The 18,523-nt window shown below is 40.5% G+C and overlaps 1 protein-coding gene across 1 annotated transcript in view; it reads left to right on the forward strand.

Annotated features, from left to right (window-relative positions):
* The window catches only part of RYK (receptor-like tyrosine kinase), a gene marked incomplete at its 5' end in the record, with an annotated part of 38,402 nt that extends 20,667 nt beyond the window's left edge, over nucleotides 1-17,735 (forward strand). The window contains 6 exons of the mRNA XM_026036403.1: nucleotides 5,612-5,681; nucleotides 6,964-7,096; nucleotides 9,233-9,342; nucleotides 13,051-13,210; nucleotides 16,678-16,814; nucleotides 17,435-17,735. Of these exons, the coding sequence (XP_025892188.1) occupies nucleotides 5,612-5,681; nucleotides 6,964-7,096; nucleotides 9,233-9,342; nucleotides 13,051-13,210; nucleotides 16,678-16,814; nucleotides 17,435-17,546 (722 nt within the window). The remainder of the gene's footprint in view (nucleotides 1-5,611; nucleotides 5,682-6,963; nucleotides 7,097-9,232; nucleotides 9,343-13,050; nucleotides 13,211-16,677; nucleotides 16,815-17,434) is intronic.
* Nucleotides 17,736-18,523: the final 788 nt, after the last annotated feature.

Here is an 18,523-nt window from a genome sequence, read left to right on the forward strand (position 1 = left end):
TATGAGCATACAGGTGGTTTTGTTCACTAGATGTTAGTTTTTAGTGATAACTTTGCATTAATTTGCCTTGATGCAGATTGGTAAAGTGGATTTAGTGATGGTCTACTGGACCAAAGATAGTGGTCTACAACAAGCAGTATATACAAGACTACGGATTTTCTGAGTAGGCAGTACTTGGGTAGTTCTTTTTTATTGGTTTGGAGGAGAAGACCTTTGATATACTAGGAGATACTGTTGAAGAAGGAGAAGCTTGGAAGGTAGGAAATGCTGTGAACGTCATGGCAGGCTCATAGGATTTTCAGTTCCATTACTCTAGCTGGGCTCTCCTTATGTGATTATCATGAATCTTTTCTTTCTTGTGTTCCTTTCTCACTTGTTAACGTCGCCTTTCAGGGTGGGCTACTTCCAGATAATTTGGACAGAGGGAACTGTGCTGCCAGTTTATTCATTGCACATCCAGAAGAAAATGGATGCTGTGGCTGCTGTGCTGGTCAGATGATAGTTTTATCCATGACTATGAGGAAATATRTTTGCAGTCCTGTCGGTCTGTCTACTCTTTCTGTCCTTCCTATCCCTCCCCGGGATTATGACTCTCCTACTGGCAGGATCAAAAAATAGAGATACTACCAGACTGATCACAGCAAAACCAGTAGCTGCATTTCCCACTTCTTTGTTCCCAGGTATTTTCCAGTATTCTGGTGAGGTGTTAAACTTTAAGATAAACCAGAAGAGTGCTCAATGAGAGACCAATTGGAGAGTGTGCAAAGTAATTCCCAAGAATGTGTTCTGCTTTCTCAAGCTGGGTTCAATTCAGTAGGTCAGACTTCCAAAATCCCAGTTTGATTTCCATGAAGCAACATCAGACTGAGAAACAAATGGGTATGAGCTTGCTTTTTCATCCTTATTCGTTTCTTGTACATTGCAGAACTTATCCTTGAGAACTGGAATCTTCAGTGTCTAGAGTCTTTCACTGGGACTACTTGTTAAATCATTAAATTATTTTCCAGTCGTTATTTTGTCTAACTGCAGTGCACTCTAGAAGTAATTTGCAACAGGCCATGGTTGGTGGCAAAAATGCCCACTTGCACGTTCTTTGAAGATCCTAATTCAAAACTACTATTCGTCATCTTTTGTGCTGTATCATCTAGGATATAAGAAAATGCATCTGACTATCGTTAATATGTGGAATATTTTGTAACTGGTCTGTAGACCAGGAAAGTTTAAAGCAAAAAGGGTWTCAGGTGGCAAATTAAAGCTTTCTGGAAACTCTAGTAGTCTCCTGAGTACAAAGATCCCACGTCCTGGGCAAATAATCTCACTTGTTTCTGCCTTATTTAGATTCTTCATCTTGATSCTCATGAAAGTTGCAGCTCTTTTTCAGGTTCATATTTCTTGATGGATAATTCCTCTTTATTCTTCCCTTAAAAAGACAATCATAAAGATTAAAGCTCTGTTTCTGTCCTGGTAAGAACAAGAACACACATTCAGACCGTATCTTCCTTTTTTGGAATATCGGAATCTGTAGATCCTGAACCTGAATAGGTTGTTTGTGAGAGAGATGAGAGACTTACTTGGCACTTGGCTTGTTCATTGTGCTTCTCGCTCCGAGGCAGGATTGTTTGGGGCAGTTGTAATGCTCGATTTTCCTTCCTGATAGGAAGCTTCCAACCTTTGCAAAGTGTTTCAATTACCACGGTTTTCAGAGACAGAATTGCATCTCTTGCTAGTGATTAACTGATGTAGAGAGCTACATGAAGCAATTTTTTTATTATTATTTTGAGTCTGTAGACATTACCTGCTAAAAGGAAGAGCACATGCAATTTTCTATTTTAATTTACAGGAACATATTGTTTAATGGCATTTTTCCTGCAAAGGAGAAAATTCTTTGCAGAACAAATGGGATTGTAATATTCCAGGAACATACGCAGCGAATTTTCATTTTGGAGAGCCCTGACTCATGTAAGCGCGTACCGGCCAAGGTACATTTTTATTAAAAACAGCCAATAGTGCTGTTCAAGATAATCTGGCTGCTTCCACTTCATTTTCTAACCACTTAACTTATGTACAAGAGTGTTTGAAAACAACCCACCCATGGAAAAACACTGGAAGCAAGGTCAATAGGGTGAACGATGAAGGCTTATTAAGAGYTCCTCATTTTACTAACTCTGAAAAGATTCTTCCAAAAAAGGCTTCTTCTTGAGAGTTGAAACAAGGCTGCCATGCAAGTTTGTTTTGTAAATGTGAAGAAACCCTCCAGATGTGAAATCACAAAGAGATTCATCATTGCCCTGTTTCTGGCAAAGTGAAAATGGTTCCATCTAATCCCAACATCATTTTTGATGAGCCATTGCAATGGATGTTCTGCATCAGAAAGCATCCTGTGAGGTTTTTTTTCTGTGTAGTCATCAAGAGAGTGTGTATGATTATTTGTCTGGGGCAGATATACTTCCATCGTCTTTTTCCTGCTTTATTGAAGTGATCTGTATGAAGGCAGTAAAGGAAATCTTGTGTCAAAGTTCTGCCATTGGTGTGGACACTCTCAAGATTGATCTTAAGGGTTTAATTGTCTCGGGTACTGAGGACACTAACAATAGCAATCTGTTTTTTTCTGTCTCAAGCAATTTAGTCTAATGATGGTGCTACAATCTGAAGTTTTGTTATGCTACGTTCTGCAATTTGACACAGTGTTATTCTTAAAAACCATCCAGGTAATGGGGTAACCCACTGCAATACTCGAGCAATTGCTGCTTTTCACCTCTGGTAGGTAACTCAAGGTGTAGAGGAATAGTGGCTCTTCTGCCACCCCCCTCGTGAGCTTAGAGCCTGATGCTCCTCAGTTTTTCTTTTCACAGCAACTTCTGGGCACTTTTGGTACTAATTGGACTTGGAGAATTACCCTTGTCCCTTAAATCCTGTGTCAACTCTGKGTGTCTCTGCGTAAATCCAACATATGGGAGATTGAGTGCGTTTTCACACATAACGCTTAGAGATTTGATAAGTGGCTTAAGAACTGCCTTTTGGCCCCGGTAGGAAGCCAGCACCTGTAGGATTCACCTTTGTATGTCTTGGCAAGTGTCTTGCCAAGCTGGAATTGCTGGGTCGGGACTGCYACCTTCTCTGGGACTGCACGTTTGTGTGTTCCACAGCACTTCTGGCTTTGGGACTTTACAGAAAGCTGTGTTTCCTGTGCAGGATCATCGGGTTGAGCACTTGTTAACACCTTCTACGGTGAAACCTCTCACCACTTAAAGCATCTTTTGTCGTAGTCTTTGCAGATCTACGTGTTGGTTGTTCAGAAGTCTTTATCTCTTGAATTTGATTTTTTGGGGGTTTAATCTATTCAAATTGTTGCCAAGAATATAGCCTCTATCGCAATCAAGACTTCATTTCATTGCTATTCTAGAAATGTGATTTGGAGGGGAGCTTATTTTTCCTCCTATTGACTAAAATCACTCAAACTTTTCAAGTGATGATTTATGTTCCATTTTTGAGTTTTATCTACCACAAAACCACAGTAGTTGGGTTGTGTAGTTCCTCRTGGGTCAGAAGAGGCCTAGCCTTGTGCTACTATTGTTTTGCTCCGAAAGTGTTGAATTTGTTGGTGTGTTAAGTTTTCCTTTTTCCACGCAGAAAACGAGGAAATAATACTGATAGGAAAACACAATGCGGATGCTGGAACTGTTTTACAAGATAAGATTTAGATTTCCGTATATACTTGAGTAGGAGTCAATCATCCTTTGGGTGCTCAGCTGCTGAAACATAATGTCTGAGCAGGAAGAAAACAATGAAGTGGAACAAGGGCCTCCTGCAAAACAAGCTGTGATGGAGAAGCAAAGACATTGACAGGAAACTGTGCTCTCGTTACCAACGTTATCACAAGAAGGTGGATGGTTTTGTTACCCGAACCAGGGTAGCTTGTTCTGTAGATTAGAAGTCAGCTTTATCTCTGATTCGGAGCTCTCTTAAGACCCAACTTGCAGTCATCTTAATAAGAATTAAACATAAGCCCGTTCAGTAAGCRCAGTGCCAGGTGTCTAAGCCAGTTGATATGGCCAAAGGCATCAGCTTTAAATGTAAACCTAGTAATGTCTTTCCGCCCTGCCTTGTATTTGGAGGAGAAAAGGCCGTGTTTTTTGAGGTGCAATCAATACTGCATCTGAAGCTAAAGATTTGTAAGTAGTAGCCTGTCAGTTCCTGTAATGTCTTTGTAATGTGCTTTTTCACCTTTCTATGCAATTCTTCCTGTCTGCTAAATTTATTGTATGGTTCTGCCATCCATACCTCTAACTCCATCTTAATGTAGCTCGATTTTTTTTTTCTTTTAATTTGGTCACACACCTTGGAAACTCATTTCCTTTGCATCGGATATTCCACCTCAAAATCCTTCAGTGTTAATCTGCTGGTACCTTCACAGCTGGAATTTTCTCCAGAGTGTCCCTACTGGTCTTAGTCTCTCTAGCCTGCGCAGGGTCTGGGCAGTGATGCTCCAGCTCATGATGTTTCCTGGCTCATTGCTCCTTGAGTTACCTGCTTTCTTTCYTAACAGACCCTTCATGGACAGTTGTATTGTGCCTGACGCTGCTTTCACTGCAGCAGGTGGAACCTAACCTGGAAAGCTGAAGGAAGGGGAATTTGGGTCTTGTAGTCAGAAGTGATCTAATAGCCTGATATTGCCATGAGGGGGAGGTCATGTTCTCTCTCATGCTTTCCTTCCCTCCCTTGTGCCTGTCCATTTCCTCTCCTTTTGCTTCTTATACATTCTCTCTTCCCAGGCAGTAAATTTTGGATACAAATTCATCCTAATGCAGTGAGGAAAAGCCATCATTTTGGCAGGACTCCCTTTCCTGTCCCCTTTCCTGTACCAGCTTGTTGCCTAGATCTATGAGTACTAGCCCTAGCATAAAGGAGGGACTGAAGGAGGTCCAGGTATGAAGAGAGCGGGATTGTGATAGTACCATTTTATATCAGTTTATTCTAGATTTACCCTGGCAAAGGCACAGCAGCAGGGCTGAAAAAGTATATACAATGTGGTAAACAACTCTGATAACACTTTATTACAGCCTGGCCTTTCCTTGAAAGGTGGTGAGGAAAACCAAAGCGTAATTAGGGTTACTAAAAGTCAAATTTCTCTAGCAGACACTAATAAATGAAAAAATCTAGCAATCAGTGGTCTCCATTAAGGAGGAGGCAAACTGCAGCAGCCTGTAGGTGTTACCCAGCAGCTTCTTTGGTTCCTGCACTTTTCTAGTTTTGGGAAATGTGTGGCATGTAGCCCTCCTGCAGGAGCACCAAGCTTGTGTGGAGGATGAGATCTGTGCTGTCCGGGGCAGGCAACTCGTGGCTGTCATCACCCAGAGTGGCTGCTTTTGCTTTATTTTGTTTTTTCTTCCCCTTTACCCTGTGTATTTAAACAGAAAGATGCCTCAGCTTGGCTTACTTGGGTTTTCAAAATCCATTTTAGAAAAATAGGGAAAGTCTATTTGTGCTCAAATGACTTAAACTGACTTGCAGATCTGGAGCAAATTTAAACCATTACATTGCTTTATTTCCAGAGTCCAGAGTTGTATCTACATTTCCTTTATTTTTACCTTTTTTTTCTCTCTCGCCTTAGATCAGGCCTCAGAGGTGCAGGTGACAATGATGCTGACGGAAAGCTGTAAACTCAGAGGACTTCATCACAGGTAGGCAGTGTTTGTGAGCAAAGCTGTATCCTTGTGAGATGGAAAATCTTGGTTTTAAAGCTTTTTGGTAGGAGGAATTTTTTTTTTCAGAATTTAGAATATTGTGTTGAGCTTTTTCTACTCTGAGCAGAGTAGATACATATGCAGGCTGACTTCATTTAGCCAACATGCTAGTTGGTTTTGCACTGCAAATAACACAACATAAATGAGTACTGGAATTAGATACTGTCTACCCAGAGACAAGGAAAAATCCTTTCTAGGACTCTGTGTGCATGCACTCTCCTTCTGTGGTGCCGTGGCATCTCCCATGGGATTTACTCCTGAAGAATTGCTTGCCTGACTTGTAGGGTAATAGCTTAAGTTATTAAATCAATACCCCATACTTGAGTTAAYGGCAGCTTTGTAGCTTGAACTCAGTCTAAACCTGGCCTTAATTTTGATTACTAGCAAGGATGCAGGTAAGAAGAAACCCCTTCATATCCCTGAACTGGCAATTAATCTTTTTCYTGGGAATGTGAAGGAAAATAGCTCAATGGAAATAACAAGTGCTACAGGACATGTAAAAGTTGTTTTCCTAAGAACTATTGTTTTTAAGACCTTGCCTAAAAGATGGGATTATTCTTTCATGAGAACGTGGAGCTTCAGCGTTCCCTTTTAAAATGATCAGAACTCCTAGAATAGCTTGATGCAAATTCATTCAAATTTATGTTTTGGTACTCCTGGAAGATGATATTAAACAGTGTAGTATGGGATGTACCCAGCCCATGAAGAGAAACAGAGCATCTGTGCCAACTCCTGTGAGATACTTCTGCATTTCAGGTGCAATTTAATGTTAGGCTGACTGAAAACTTGTGTTTGTTTTTTGTACTGGATTTTTTGCTGGAGCAAAATAAATCCTTTTTGTTGTTGTATTGCCTTTCTTCAAGACTGTTCTGTAACGGAATGAGGTATTTCATATTTACAGTTGCATTTAAAGAGTGATATTATTCACAGAATTTTATTCYATCTCTTTCAGACCAAATGAAAAATTTGGAGATTTCTTCCTAGTGGGAAAAAGGTCCAAATGTCTGCTTTTTTGTTTTGTGTATTGACTTCATAAATACATATGTGTAYATTATAAACACTTGAGTTGTTTGGAGACATTATGTTCTGCATCTCCTAATGCAAGATGAAAGCTTTTCTCTTCAGTATTAAATCACTTATAGTTAGTATGTTTAGGTTGCGAGAAGACTTTTGTCAAACTTCAACTTTCTAAACTTGGGAATCTTTGTCTGTCTTCCAGGAATCTGCTGCCTATCACTCATGTCTGTATAGAAGAGGGAGAGAAACCAATGGTGCTGCTGCCATACATGAATTGGGGGAACCTTAAACTTTTCTTGCGACAATGCAAGTTGGTGGAGGCCAACAATCCTCAGGTAAATTCAAAAAACTTGAACTTTTGCCCTCAAGTGCTCCAGTCTAATTCTGAAGACTCAATTTCCCATTTATGTATGAGCTTTAAAAAAAAAAAAAAAAAGCTACATTGGTCGTTTTTCCTATCTCAGCAATGAAATGTTTGGCAAGCAGATTTGCCAACAAGTATTTATCTTCATTTCTACATGCTCTTGGCTGTGTGTATGACAGATCTTSAGATGCCATGAGACTGATTTAAATTCTGATCAGGTTAATATCTGATGGGTTCTTATGTTAATGAAGTGATACGTGATCATGGATTTTTACGATACGTATTTTTCATTGTAACATACAATTTAGATCCCTTTTTTTAATAGTTCAGTTAATTTAGTTTTAGAGACTAAATGGAGTGTTTTCTGCAGATTTTCCTAATGGCGTGCTTTACAGAGTTTATTAGTAGTCCCTGTGGTATTAATGMAAGCTGCTAGCAGGTCGAGGGARGTGATCATCCCCCTCTACTCAGCCCTGGTGAGGCCACATCTGGAGACTGTGTCCAGTTCTGGGCTCCCCAGGACAAGAGGGATGTGGAGCTGCTGGAGAGAGTSCAGCGCAGGGCTACGAGGATGATCAGGGGCCTGGAACATCTGCCCTATGAGCAAAGGCTGAGGGAGCTGGGCCTGTTCAGCCTRGAGAAGAGGAGGCTGAGGGGGGACCTGATCAGTGCCTATAAACACCTCGAGGGGGAGAGAAGGATGGGGCCGGCCTCTTTTCAGTGGTGGCCACTGGTAGGACTAGAGGAAACGGCCACAAACGGAAGCACCAAAAGTTCCACAGGARCTTAAGAAAATATTTCTTAACAGTGAGGGTGCCAGAGCCCTGGCACAGGCTGCCCAGAGAGGCTGTGGAGCCTCCTTCTCTGGAGATCTTCAAAACCCGCCTGGATGCCACCATGTGCCCCATGCTCTAGGTGTCCCTGCGTGAGCAGGGGGGTTGGACTAGATGGTCTGTAAAGGTCCCTTCTAACCTTAAGAATTATGTGATTCTTACGACAATTGGGAAAGAAAAGACATTCAGGTGACAACTTCCTTGTAAAAATGCCTCCACAGCTCTAACTGCATAGCTGATAGTAAAAACAGGATAAAAGGAAGGCTGCATAACACTGTACATGCATGTACCTGTACAGCAGAGCGCTCTCTTACGATTGCCTTGTCTGTACCTGCCTTCATTTGTCTCTGTCTTTAGACTCTTAACAAACAGTAAGTGAAATCTGGCTGGCTGAGGTCAGCATCTATCCCTGTTAGGTACTGGGTTTCAAGATATCAGTGGCTGTCGCCCCCTTGTTAATTTACAGGGTCTGTAAATCATGATAAAATGGTAGATTCTCTCAACTTTGATTACCTTTTCTCCTCCTTAATCTGAGTTATAAATCCCAATGCCACACACTCCCTTCTCCAGGAATTTAGACAAGGAAGGTGTTTATAATCTACAATATGTCAAATAGTTGCTACCAATTTTCCAAAGAAAATTATACAAGATACTATGTCAGTTGTAAAATATTATCATTATAGTTGCCTTTTAATAAYAAACTACAGCTCTACTTCCTTAATTATCAAAACTCAAGACCTTTCATGCATGTATTGTAAGATGGAGCTCCATACAAATATGCAAAGCAAATTTCTTGGTCTTCTGAAATGAAATCTGTTTCTTCTACTCATTAACAATCTGTTAATAAAGAAGCCAGCATATTGGTGTTCTCATCAGTGTTTAGTTCATTTTACACTCAGACTTACAACTTCAGTGAGTCTACATATATTGAAATTTCTAGAGCAACGTGGAGTTTGAAAAATGCAATGTAGATGTCTCCAAGGATTATATCTATTGTGTTCATTCGTGCACATACACATATGGGTGAATGATGGAGCAACAGCCTTTGATACTATTTTTCTGCTATAGTCAAGGAGAATATGGGCTGTTTGCTCTAGTGAGAACGTGTTGGTTTGCAGAGAAATGGGAAGCAAAAAGTGTGGTAAGAAGGTAAAATTTSCATTTCTTGCCTACATTCACCACCAGTTAAAGCTGTCTAGCAGTGAGGAATGTTCCAGCTGGAYGTGTTCAGCCTCCCTGTGTAGTTGTGTGACTGTTCTTCTGGGCTCTTGCAGGCCATTTCCCAGCAGGATCTTGTACATATGGCTATTCAGATTGCCTGTGGAATGAGCTACTTGGCCAGACGGGAAGTCATTCACAAAGACCTGGCTGCTAGAAACTGTGTGTAAGTACTAATTGGGGTAGGATCATTGGGTGGAAAACATTCTTTCAGCTGTCTGGGACTAGGATGGACTTTGTGTAACTGATCTGATCTTCTGCTCTCCAAAATACTACTTTTTGGGTTGCTTTTTTGTTTTGTTTTCCAAAACAGTAGCAACAGCAGCAGAACTGTTTTCTTCTAAATATGAGATGAACCAGAATTCTTGTGTTCTTACTAAAAGCAGAACGCAAATTATTTTTGAAGGCCCATTTGACTTCTATGGTTTTCTTTAAACTTTAATGGGAATTTGGGATATCTTCTGCAATTATGCCAGTGGAGAGGTTTTTATATGAAATGATTTTCCATTTTTTTCACCCTTAAAAGTTCTGCTAGCTAGTAAATTTTTTAATAATTAAATGATGCATAGATACACTTAAATGGTAGGAATTGCCAAGAGAGGTTGTGGAGTCTCCTTCTCTGGAGATCTTCAAAACCCACTTGGATGCCTTAAGGATTCTGTRATTCTATGAATGCCAAGGTAGGTTTGAGACTGTCTTTGAAACAGAAAATACATAAAATATAAAGGTTATTTTATGAATTTGGTGGTTTTTATAAACCTTTCAGAGGTTGCAAACTGTGCTTATGCTCCACCCGAGTTAATACCTAATAGGGAGAAATGCAGAAAATATAGGCTTGTTTGTATACAAATCTAAGCATGTGAAAGTATGAAAAGTATGAAAAGGAAGGTTACTCAAAGAGCCTCATCTCAGACCTACAGGTCATTGCAGAATTGAAGTACCACAGTAACTTTTCAGAATTTCACATTCCTAACTTGAGGAAAAACACTTTTTCTTCCCCTTTTGCACTTCTCTGCCTATCTGTCTTGCCCCTGAAATATAAGTGAGAAAACATGCACTGGCCTGTTGATAAACTAGTAATGAACGGAAAGCAGATTRCACCTTTCTACTGCAGAGGCCCTTGACAGGAGCTAGTCTTGTACTAGCTTGATCAATAAATGAAATATCTTCTAATAAAATAACACAAGTACTTATAAATGTGCAGTCTTAACCTGAAATTCAGCATTAAAGGCGATTTCTGATTTCTGACTGTGAGTTTTGCTTAACTATAGATTTTATTTGTGAAGCAAAAAATCATTATTGGACCAGTGATTCATTTCTGTCTATCTTCTGGTTACAGGGCTTGTTTTCTTCTTGAAATAATTTCAAATTGCTTATGGTCTGCTCACTCTGCTTGATTCAGGCATCTCTTGTTTTGTGAAATCCTTGTTGCTAGCTAGCTTTTTTTTAGATTAGCAATCCGTTCTGGCTGTGTGCTACAAATAATGAGACTGGCTTTTTGAGACTTTATGAGTCTCAAAACTTTATGACTTAATGAGACTTTCTCAGGCCTTGCCTGCTCTGAGTGCACTGATCTAACAAGTGAAGCACACCATCTTCTCTGTCTTCCTTAGTCCTCTAGGTAGGAAGAGTGACTGGTTTCCTTGCCATATTCCAGCTCTTGAACTTCCATCTTTCAGCTCTTTGCCTTCTCCTTGATTTTTTTTCTCATGCTTACCAATATCTTTTTCAGTATATCCTTAAAAACATCACTTAGATCCTCAAGGCATTTGTCCCTCCGGTATAGTCAACAGAGTTGTTGAACCACCATGTTGTACTTCCTTTTGATTTGGCAATTTGCTTTGATTGCTCTCTCAGTCCTTGAAGTTGTTGAGAGCATTGAACTCGGCACTGGTCCCGCTCCTGAAACTTGGACCGGCTTCTCTGCCTAGCCCCTCAGAGTTGTCTTAGGAATGGTGATCCCCACAGCTCGTCCCTCGTGCATCACCTTACATGATGACTTGGTCTTCTTGGGTGTAGTTTTTGACCCAGTTAAGGTGTCCCACTAAGAGCCACTAATGCAAACCCTTGCATCCAAAGGGGTTAAGAAGAGCATCTGAGGCACTTGAGTGTCCACACTCGTCCTGAGATGTTCATTTAACAAAGACACCAATTGCATATGCATCACAGGCRTTGAATACTCTTCAAAGTAGCAAACACTGGAGTAGAGTGAAATCCATCCTTTGTGCTTTGGAACACATACCTGTGAGACAGTCTAACAAAATCTTTCCTAGCTAATCCTTGAAGTTTCCTAGGATTGAGTCCAAGTCTGTTAGCATTCTTTTGGATACACATCTCTCAATTTCCATTTGCTTCCTTTCTGCTTAACACATTGGAGAGGAGGTGACACCACAAGAGACCAAGATCATGAGTCGTGCTCCAGGGTGAATGAAGTTCGAACAACTTGGCTGTACCCTTCTGGGCTTGAAAGTTCAGCTTTTTGAGTGCTAAGCATGCGATCACGAGTGCTGGCAACCCAAGCCATTATTCATAGTGTGCCCAGTACTTCCTCCTCCAGAGGAAACTGAGACCTGAGTTAATTATCTACTGATTAGTGCGGTTTGTCAAGAATTTGTGGGTTAGCCACAGATTTTCCGATAAAAGCAGGCTTGCCATTCACCAGGACTCTGAAGTGCTTTGTTCATGTACCCCTTTTGATTAGCAGGTGTGTTCCTGGCAATGTGTGCCACCCCACGGAGGTGTGGGGCTGAGAGGGGTTGGTGTGAAGTGTTGGTATGGAGTGTATCAGCCCTATGTACGTGGGTGGCAGTTTCAGGTAGGCAGCCAGGATTGCAGGAGGCTTTTCCCCCTTCATTAAGGGGAAAATAATTCCAGTCTCCAATGCCTGCAGGGCCCAATTAGAGTGGAAAGTTAACCTTTTTCTTTTAATTGTTCATAGACCCTTAGGAACTTCTCTGAATTTCATTTGTCTCTTAAGARGAACCAGATATGGATATCTCCTGCTCTATCAATTTTGAAGACAACGGACAGATTTGGAAGCGAAGGTCTAGGAGATAACAAAGCAGCAAACATAAGCATTTTTGGTCTTTCTCATTGCACCAAAGAAATACTTGACCGAGTCAGAAGGCAGCAAACATGGTTGAGTTTAAAGGAAAAATTAACATCTTAGGACAAAAACATACAACTAAAGCCAACATCTTAACCATACTCAGGAGTTAAATGTTTGGGAATGTTGGATTTTGTTAGTTTTAACATAAATAGTTGGCAAGTTTAATCTCTGTATACCTGCTAAGGGCTTTTGCATGCTTTTTGAGGTATGTTTTTTGTCAACTGAAAGCAGGTTTCGCTTGGCTAGCATCCTGTGTATGACAACTATCAAAATGAATTTCTGTTGTTGAGTGGTATTTGTATGAACAAATGATACCTTATTAGGGCAAATGATGACTTTTGATTAAAGACAGATTTTGCAGGCCACAAATGCTATAAGTTAAGATCATCTTTGCTCCAGGAGTGCTATAGCTAAACATTTGCGTAATGGATTGCAAGGGGGATCTCCAAGGGAACATGAGGGAGTTGTTTGCTTGCTTTAACTGTACTTTTTCTGCACTTGTAAATGTTTAATTTTATTCAGTCTAAGACTTCTGATTTTCTAGTGCTTATCTGCTTAACACAGAATAAATACCTTTTTAGATACTATTCAGTAACCTCAGAATTAAGCATGCCTTGATCTAGAGCAGTGCTAGCACTCTGAAATGTCAATAGTGTGAGCAGCTTTCCTTAAAGTCCTGAGTTCTGAACTTAAGGTGGAGCATGAGCACTTTTTCAAGAACTTGAATACCAACGTTGCTAAATGCTTCCTGTTCTTTTAAATTAGCATTGATGATGCACTTCAGGTTAAGATTACAGACAATGCGCTCTCGCGGGACCTATTTCCTATGGATTACCATTGCCTGGGAGATAATGAAAACAGACCAGTTCGATGGATGGCTCTTGAAAGTCTGGTTAACAATGAATTTTCCAGTGCCAGTGATGTGGTAAGTTTTGGGGTTTTTTTCTTATTTATTGTTGTAAGCGTATTTGCTGTTTTTACCTTTTAACCTTTTTTTTTTCCCCCAGAAGTTTAATAATGATGGCTTTTAATAGTGTCTTGCACAGCAAAGCATCTATACATCCACTTCCAACTCTTGTGGTAGATGCCTTACATGTCAAGCAGGGACTGGTTCTCAAACATTTCCTCCTTGAATGGATGATTTTTCAGCGCTTCCCCCAATCTCCCCTAGGATAATGGCTTTGAGTTTGGGCTAATGCAAGTTCTGCTTGTCCCCCCAGCCAGACCCAAGTCATGTTCTGCAAAGCTGCTTTCTAGCCAGTGCCCCCTGGCCTGCCCTGTTGCATGCAGCTTTTCTCCATCCCAGATGCAGGACTTGGCATCTGCTTTTGTTGACCTTTGAGGTTCCTCTTAGCCTGTTTCTTCCRCATCTTGAGGTCCTTCTGAAGAAGTTTTTGGTCTTTGAGCCTGTCAGCCATTCTCCCTATAAAATATCACCTGCAAAACCTGATTGCCCTTTGTCAGGTTATTAGTAAAGACATTAAACAATAAACAAAGTGGGACAATAAAGTGTTCCAGAGCAGTGCCTCTAGTTACCAGCTGCTGTTTGGACTGCAGCTACTGATCACACCAATCTCAGTCCAGCACTCCAGCCAATTTTCTACCTACTTCACTGCCCCCTTGACTATAAGGATGCTTTGGAAGATGATATCCAGGGCCTTGCTAAAACCAAGCTGAACATCCTTTCCTTTCCCTGCTTCCACCTACACCATCTTCTTGCTGAAGAAAGTCAGGTTAGTTGGGCACAGTTTGCACACAGTAAAGTCCATGCTGGCTGTTCAGTCACCTTGTGCTTTGTGTGCAAGGAAATGGCTTGCAGCRTAGTTAAGAATTAATTAACAGCACTGCTCCATAACATAACCCTGTAGTTTCCAGAGTCCTATCCATSAAAAAGGAGGCTTTCTTCCTGTTGTCCACAGCCTTCTCTAGTTGTTGTGACCTGTCAAAGACACTTCCTTATGGAATGACATGCAACTGCAATCATAAAGTCCTAAAATATAACTGTTTAGGAAGCTTCTGAAAAAAAAGTTGTATTAATACATCTCTTGCTTGAATAAAGTTGTCTGAGGTTTTTATTATTTTTTTTCCTCATTGCCATGGTTTCTGTGCTAGTGTGCAAAGTGAGGGGGCGAGGAAGGGAGGTGTCAGCTCTGCCAAGGAAGACATCTGTACTTGCTGGAAACAAATGTGCTTTTTGTCATAACAGACTTGCAGACAGATGAGGAAATAAGTTAGCTATAAGAGCACCTTTTATAGTACTAGAATCAATTAATATATATAGATTTGTTCTTACATTTTTAAATGAAGAATATGGAAATGCTCTCTGTGAAGACTGGACTTGGAAATGAGAGCTTAGGAAACACTGCCAGTGAAATGTAGAGTTCTAGTAGGATGAAGGCACTTAAGGCTCATGTGTGATTGACCCTATATAATAGGGTCAATAGGGTTCAAGACTGTATGTCTTGGAGTCAACATGAAGTGTCAGCTTCACATATAATGTACAGTGGGAAAACTACAGTGTGTGCCCTYTTGTGTGTCTGATTTCTGCTGCTGGATGTCTTCCATGGGGGTTAAACTTCCCCATCTTCCAAGACTTATTTTATCAAACTGTAAATGCACAGTGTGGGTTTTACTGCGTTTCCTGGCATTGAAGGAATYAGAGGCTTCTTCTCATGAGGATGAATTATAGTTATGAAGGTGTCTTCTAGGCTGAAGGCTATCCAAAATGAGTCAGACCACAAGGTAAGCAAATTTTCAGGGCACATAYAGATTCTCTTTATCTTTACTACTTTTTGTCAAGTAAAGGAACTCACTGGAATACAAAATTTCTGTTTTGCATTATATAGGGACGATGGCAACTCAGTTTCTAATAAGCAGTTCATGTTTCTTAACTACTTGAGTTTCATAGCATGCGAAAAKGAACAGTTTTTCCAGGCACAGAAAGCTTTATCTACCCTAAGTGTGATCTTCATGTTTAGCTGGCAACTTTTAATAAAAACGCAGGAATATAATTTTGTCTGTTTGTTCAGCATAAATCTAATTATTGTCTGCATGTAACTTACAGTGAGCGATGAAATCTGTTGCAAACATTTTAGCTACTGTTTGTTAAAATGCAGTCAGCATGAGTTCCAGACTGTTTTTTTTGGATGCATATATTTTTAATGTCATTTTGTTGGCTTAAAAGGCTTCTGTTGTGTTCTGCCACTGCCAGCAGTTAGGCTATTCATCAGAAACATGGAAAAAACCAAAACAGTTCCTGCTGAATTTTCACTCTGCCTTCTCTTCCCTCCCACCCCCATGGATGTGAAACTGTTAATTTGTGTGACGTTTACATGCAGTTGCTCCTGAGATTAAAAACAGCTACATTCTTAAAGTAGTTTTGCTCAAATTACCTTTTATTCAAGGAGCAATATTGCCCATCTCATTCTTCTTAACTGGCACAAAGACAAAGGATGCCCTCCTGTGCCTTTCCACACTATGGTAAGGTAGCTGATCAGAATGGATCTTCATCTGTGCCCTTGTCATACATTATTTCTGAGCTTTTTATCAGTGTCCAGTGGCAACATCCCTTCATCAGCTGCACCTCTCCCCAAAAAAACCATCCAACACTTGCACAGAAGTCAATACTGCCAGTTTTTTATATACCATGGTGGGTTGCAGTACTTGTCATTAGTGCGTGGTGATCATTCACAGCTTATCAGCATCATCTGTTTTGTCTCTTTGGACACTTTATACCAGCCAGAAGATTATTTTAATTCCCCTGTGCTTGTGTCTGAAGTGGCCCTTTGGTCTTTCATCTTCCTAAGCTTCTAACAGGGATGTTGGACACGCAAGGGGTTGAAAGCTCATCAAGCTGTCAGGTTTACTCGGATTAAGTCTTTGTTTTTCTTAGGAGTCCCACTTCTGAGTGTTTTCATACAGATAATTGAGTTAGAAAAATGATGCTTTGATACAGTCTCCTCCTTTGAACCTTGAAATTTCTTGGACTTTTCTTGACTCTTTATAGTGTTTTGAAGACTTATAACATTAAAAGGTTTTGTTGTTGTTTTTTGGGTTATTCTTGTTTCTTTTTTTTTTKGGGGAGAGTGTCGTTTGTTTGTTTGGGGGAGTTGTTTTCTTTTTTGTTGTGTTTTTGTTTTGCCTTTTTGATGTTTTAGACCTGTGTTGAGTGTTTAGAAATGGCAGGCAGGAAGAATACAGCAAATACATATTTTTAGCAAATATCATTAGCACCTGCTCTGTGTTCCTTACCCAGCCCTATTCAATGTGTCGATGTTCCTACTGGAACCTGATGTTTGCTGCATTTATGTAAACTTCCTCACCCTGCACGTAAGACTGTTTTGGTTTGACGTGTCCGAAGGAGCGCTCAGTCTGCACACACTTTCTTTCTAGTGGGCCTTTGGCGTCACGCTGTGGGAGCTGATGACTTTAGGACAGACTCCGTATGTCGATATTGATCCCTTTGAGATGGCTGCTTATCTGAAGGACGGCTACAGAATCGCTCAGCCCATCAACTGCCCTGATGAACTGTAAGTGYGTGGTTGCTGCAGGAGGGGGACGTGTCTAGCTGATCAGCAGCTGATGAAGGCAGCTGTATTGAGGGAAGAGCCAGGCTTGCCTCCCCCCTAACGTAAGTGTTTKGGTGACTTCACAGTGACCTGCATTAAGAAGCTCACGCAAGCTAAAATTACATTTTTTTTGGTGTTACTGAAATGAGTTCAGATGCTCACCTCACACACTTGAAGTGCTTGTTCTGAACCTTAAGAGATAAGGGAGRGTGTGAGAGCACGAGCACTGCCTTCTGCCTCCCATGTCTTTCCAGTTGTCCTTTCTTCAMACCTCCCACAGAAGCTCTTTCAACTATGCATTGAAAGGACTTCCATTTCCCATGAATTATGTACTGCTTCCTCCTGGATTTTTTTGATAGGTTATATTCAAAATCCAACCAGCACCTGTAGTCCTAGCACATCTATTAGTCATTCCAACTGTCTGTCTTTAAAGAGTTGTTCAGCATAGTGTGTTAGAAGATAGGGAGATCCTTCTCTTTTCTGGTTGGCAGCTTTGCTAGTGGCAAGTGTATTTTCACTGAGGTTTGGGGTTGTGTTTGCCTGGTATATGTTCTTATGCCTTCTGCTGCTCTGTCTTGCAGGTTTGCTGTGATGGCCTGTTGCTGGGCCCTAGATCCTGAGGAAAGACCCAAGTTTCAGCAGCTGGTGCAATGTCTAACTGAATTTCATGCAGCGTTGGGAGCCTACGTCTGAAACTCCAGCAAAGGTTGAATTCAGTAATTGGGAGAAGAGATGACATACGTTTCCAGCTCCGTACATCCCTCGGACTCATACACGTGATGTGTATAAAGCAACACTAAAGGGAGAAAGCACTTCTTCCAAAACACTGTGCCTTAGAATGCTTTAGTAGCCTGAAGTTTTTTTTGTAAGACCTCTTGATGTTGAATATTTTCTAGATATCACTTTTGCTAAGTTAAATCAAGACCTCTTTATTTGCCAGCAGTTTTTTTTAAAATGTAGTGATAGTAAATCTCAACACAAGATTTGGATGGACTTTGCACTGGTACAGCTGACACAGTTTTTGTTTTGTTTTTTTTGTTTGTTTTTGTGTTTTTTTTGTTGATTTTTTTGGTTTTTGTTTTTTGGGGTTTTTTTGGAAGGGTACATAGAGCTGGTAGGAAAAAGGAGGATAGGGGAGATTCATGCAAAAAACATACTGCAGAAAACTTTCCCTGCTTTTTAAAAGTTGAATCTTTATGACCAACTCTAGTGTTTGTTCTTGTATGTATCTGGAATAGCTTTTTAATATCAACTTTTCCTGTTTTTGAGACAACAGCACATTGTGGTTGGATCCACAAGCGGCATCATTTTTTTCTTTTTTTTTTTTTAACTCATTCTAAAACATTTTTTGGAAAAGCTGGTCTTCAAGATGCAATATCTTCTTTTTTAAAGCTGCAAGCAGTTATGTAAAAGTGATTCCAGTTTACCTCATACAGAGAGCGGGGGAAGGTGGGGAAAGTGGTGCCCCTCCTTGTAGATAAAAGGCTGATGTGATCTAAGATGGTTTTTACTTGCTAAATAGAGGCCTTCAGAGAAGTGCCAAAGCAGCCCTTTTTGTGGGAGTCTTTCACCTCAGACTTCTGGATTGCAGTTTCTCTTTTTAAAAAGGTACTAGTTGTTTTTATGGGCTTTTATGGCCTGAAACGGGCTTAAATATATAAATATATATT

This window comes from Nothoprocta perdicaria, unplaced genomic scaffold, assembly GCF_003342845.1.
Source record: "Nothoprocta perdicaria isolate Ctin4 unplaced genomic scaffold, notPer1 scaffold_177, whole genome shotgun sequence".
NCBI lineage: Eukaryota > Metazoa > Chordata > Aves > Tinamiformes > Tinamidae > Nothoprocta > Nothoprocta perdicaria.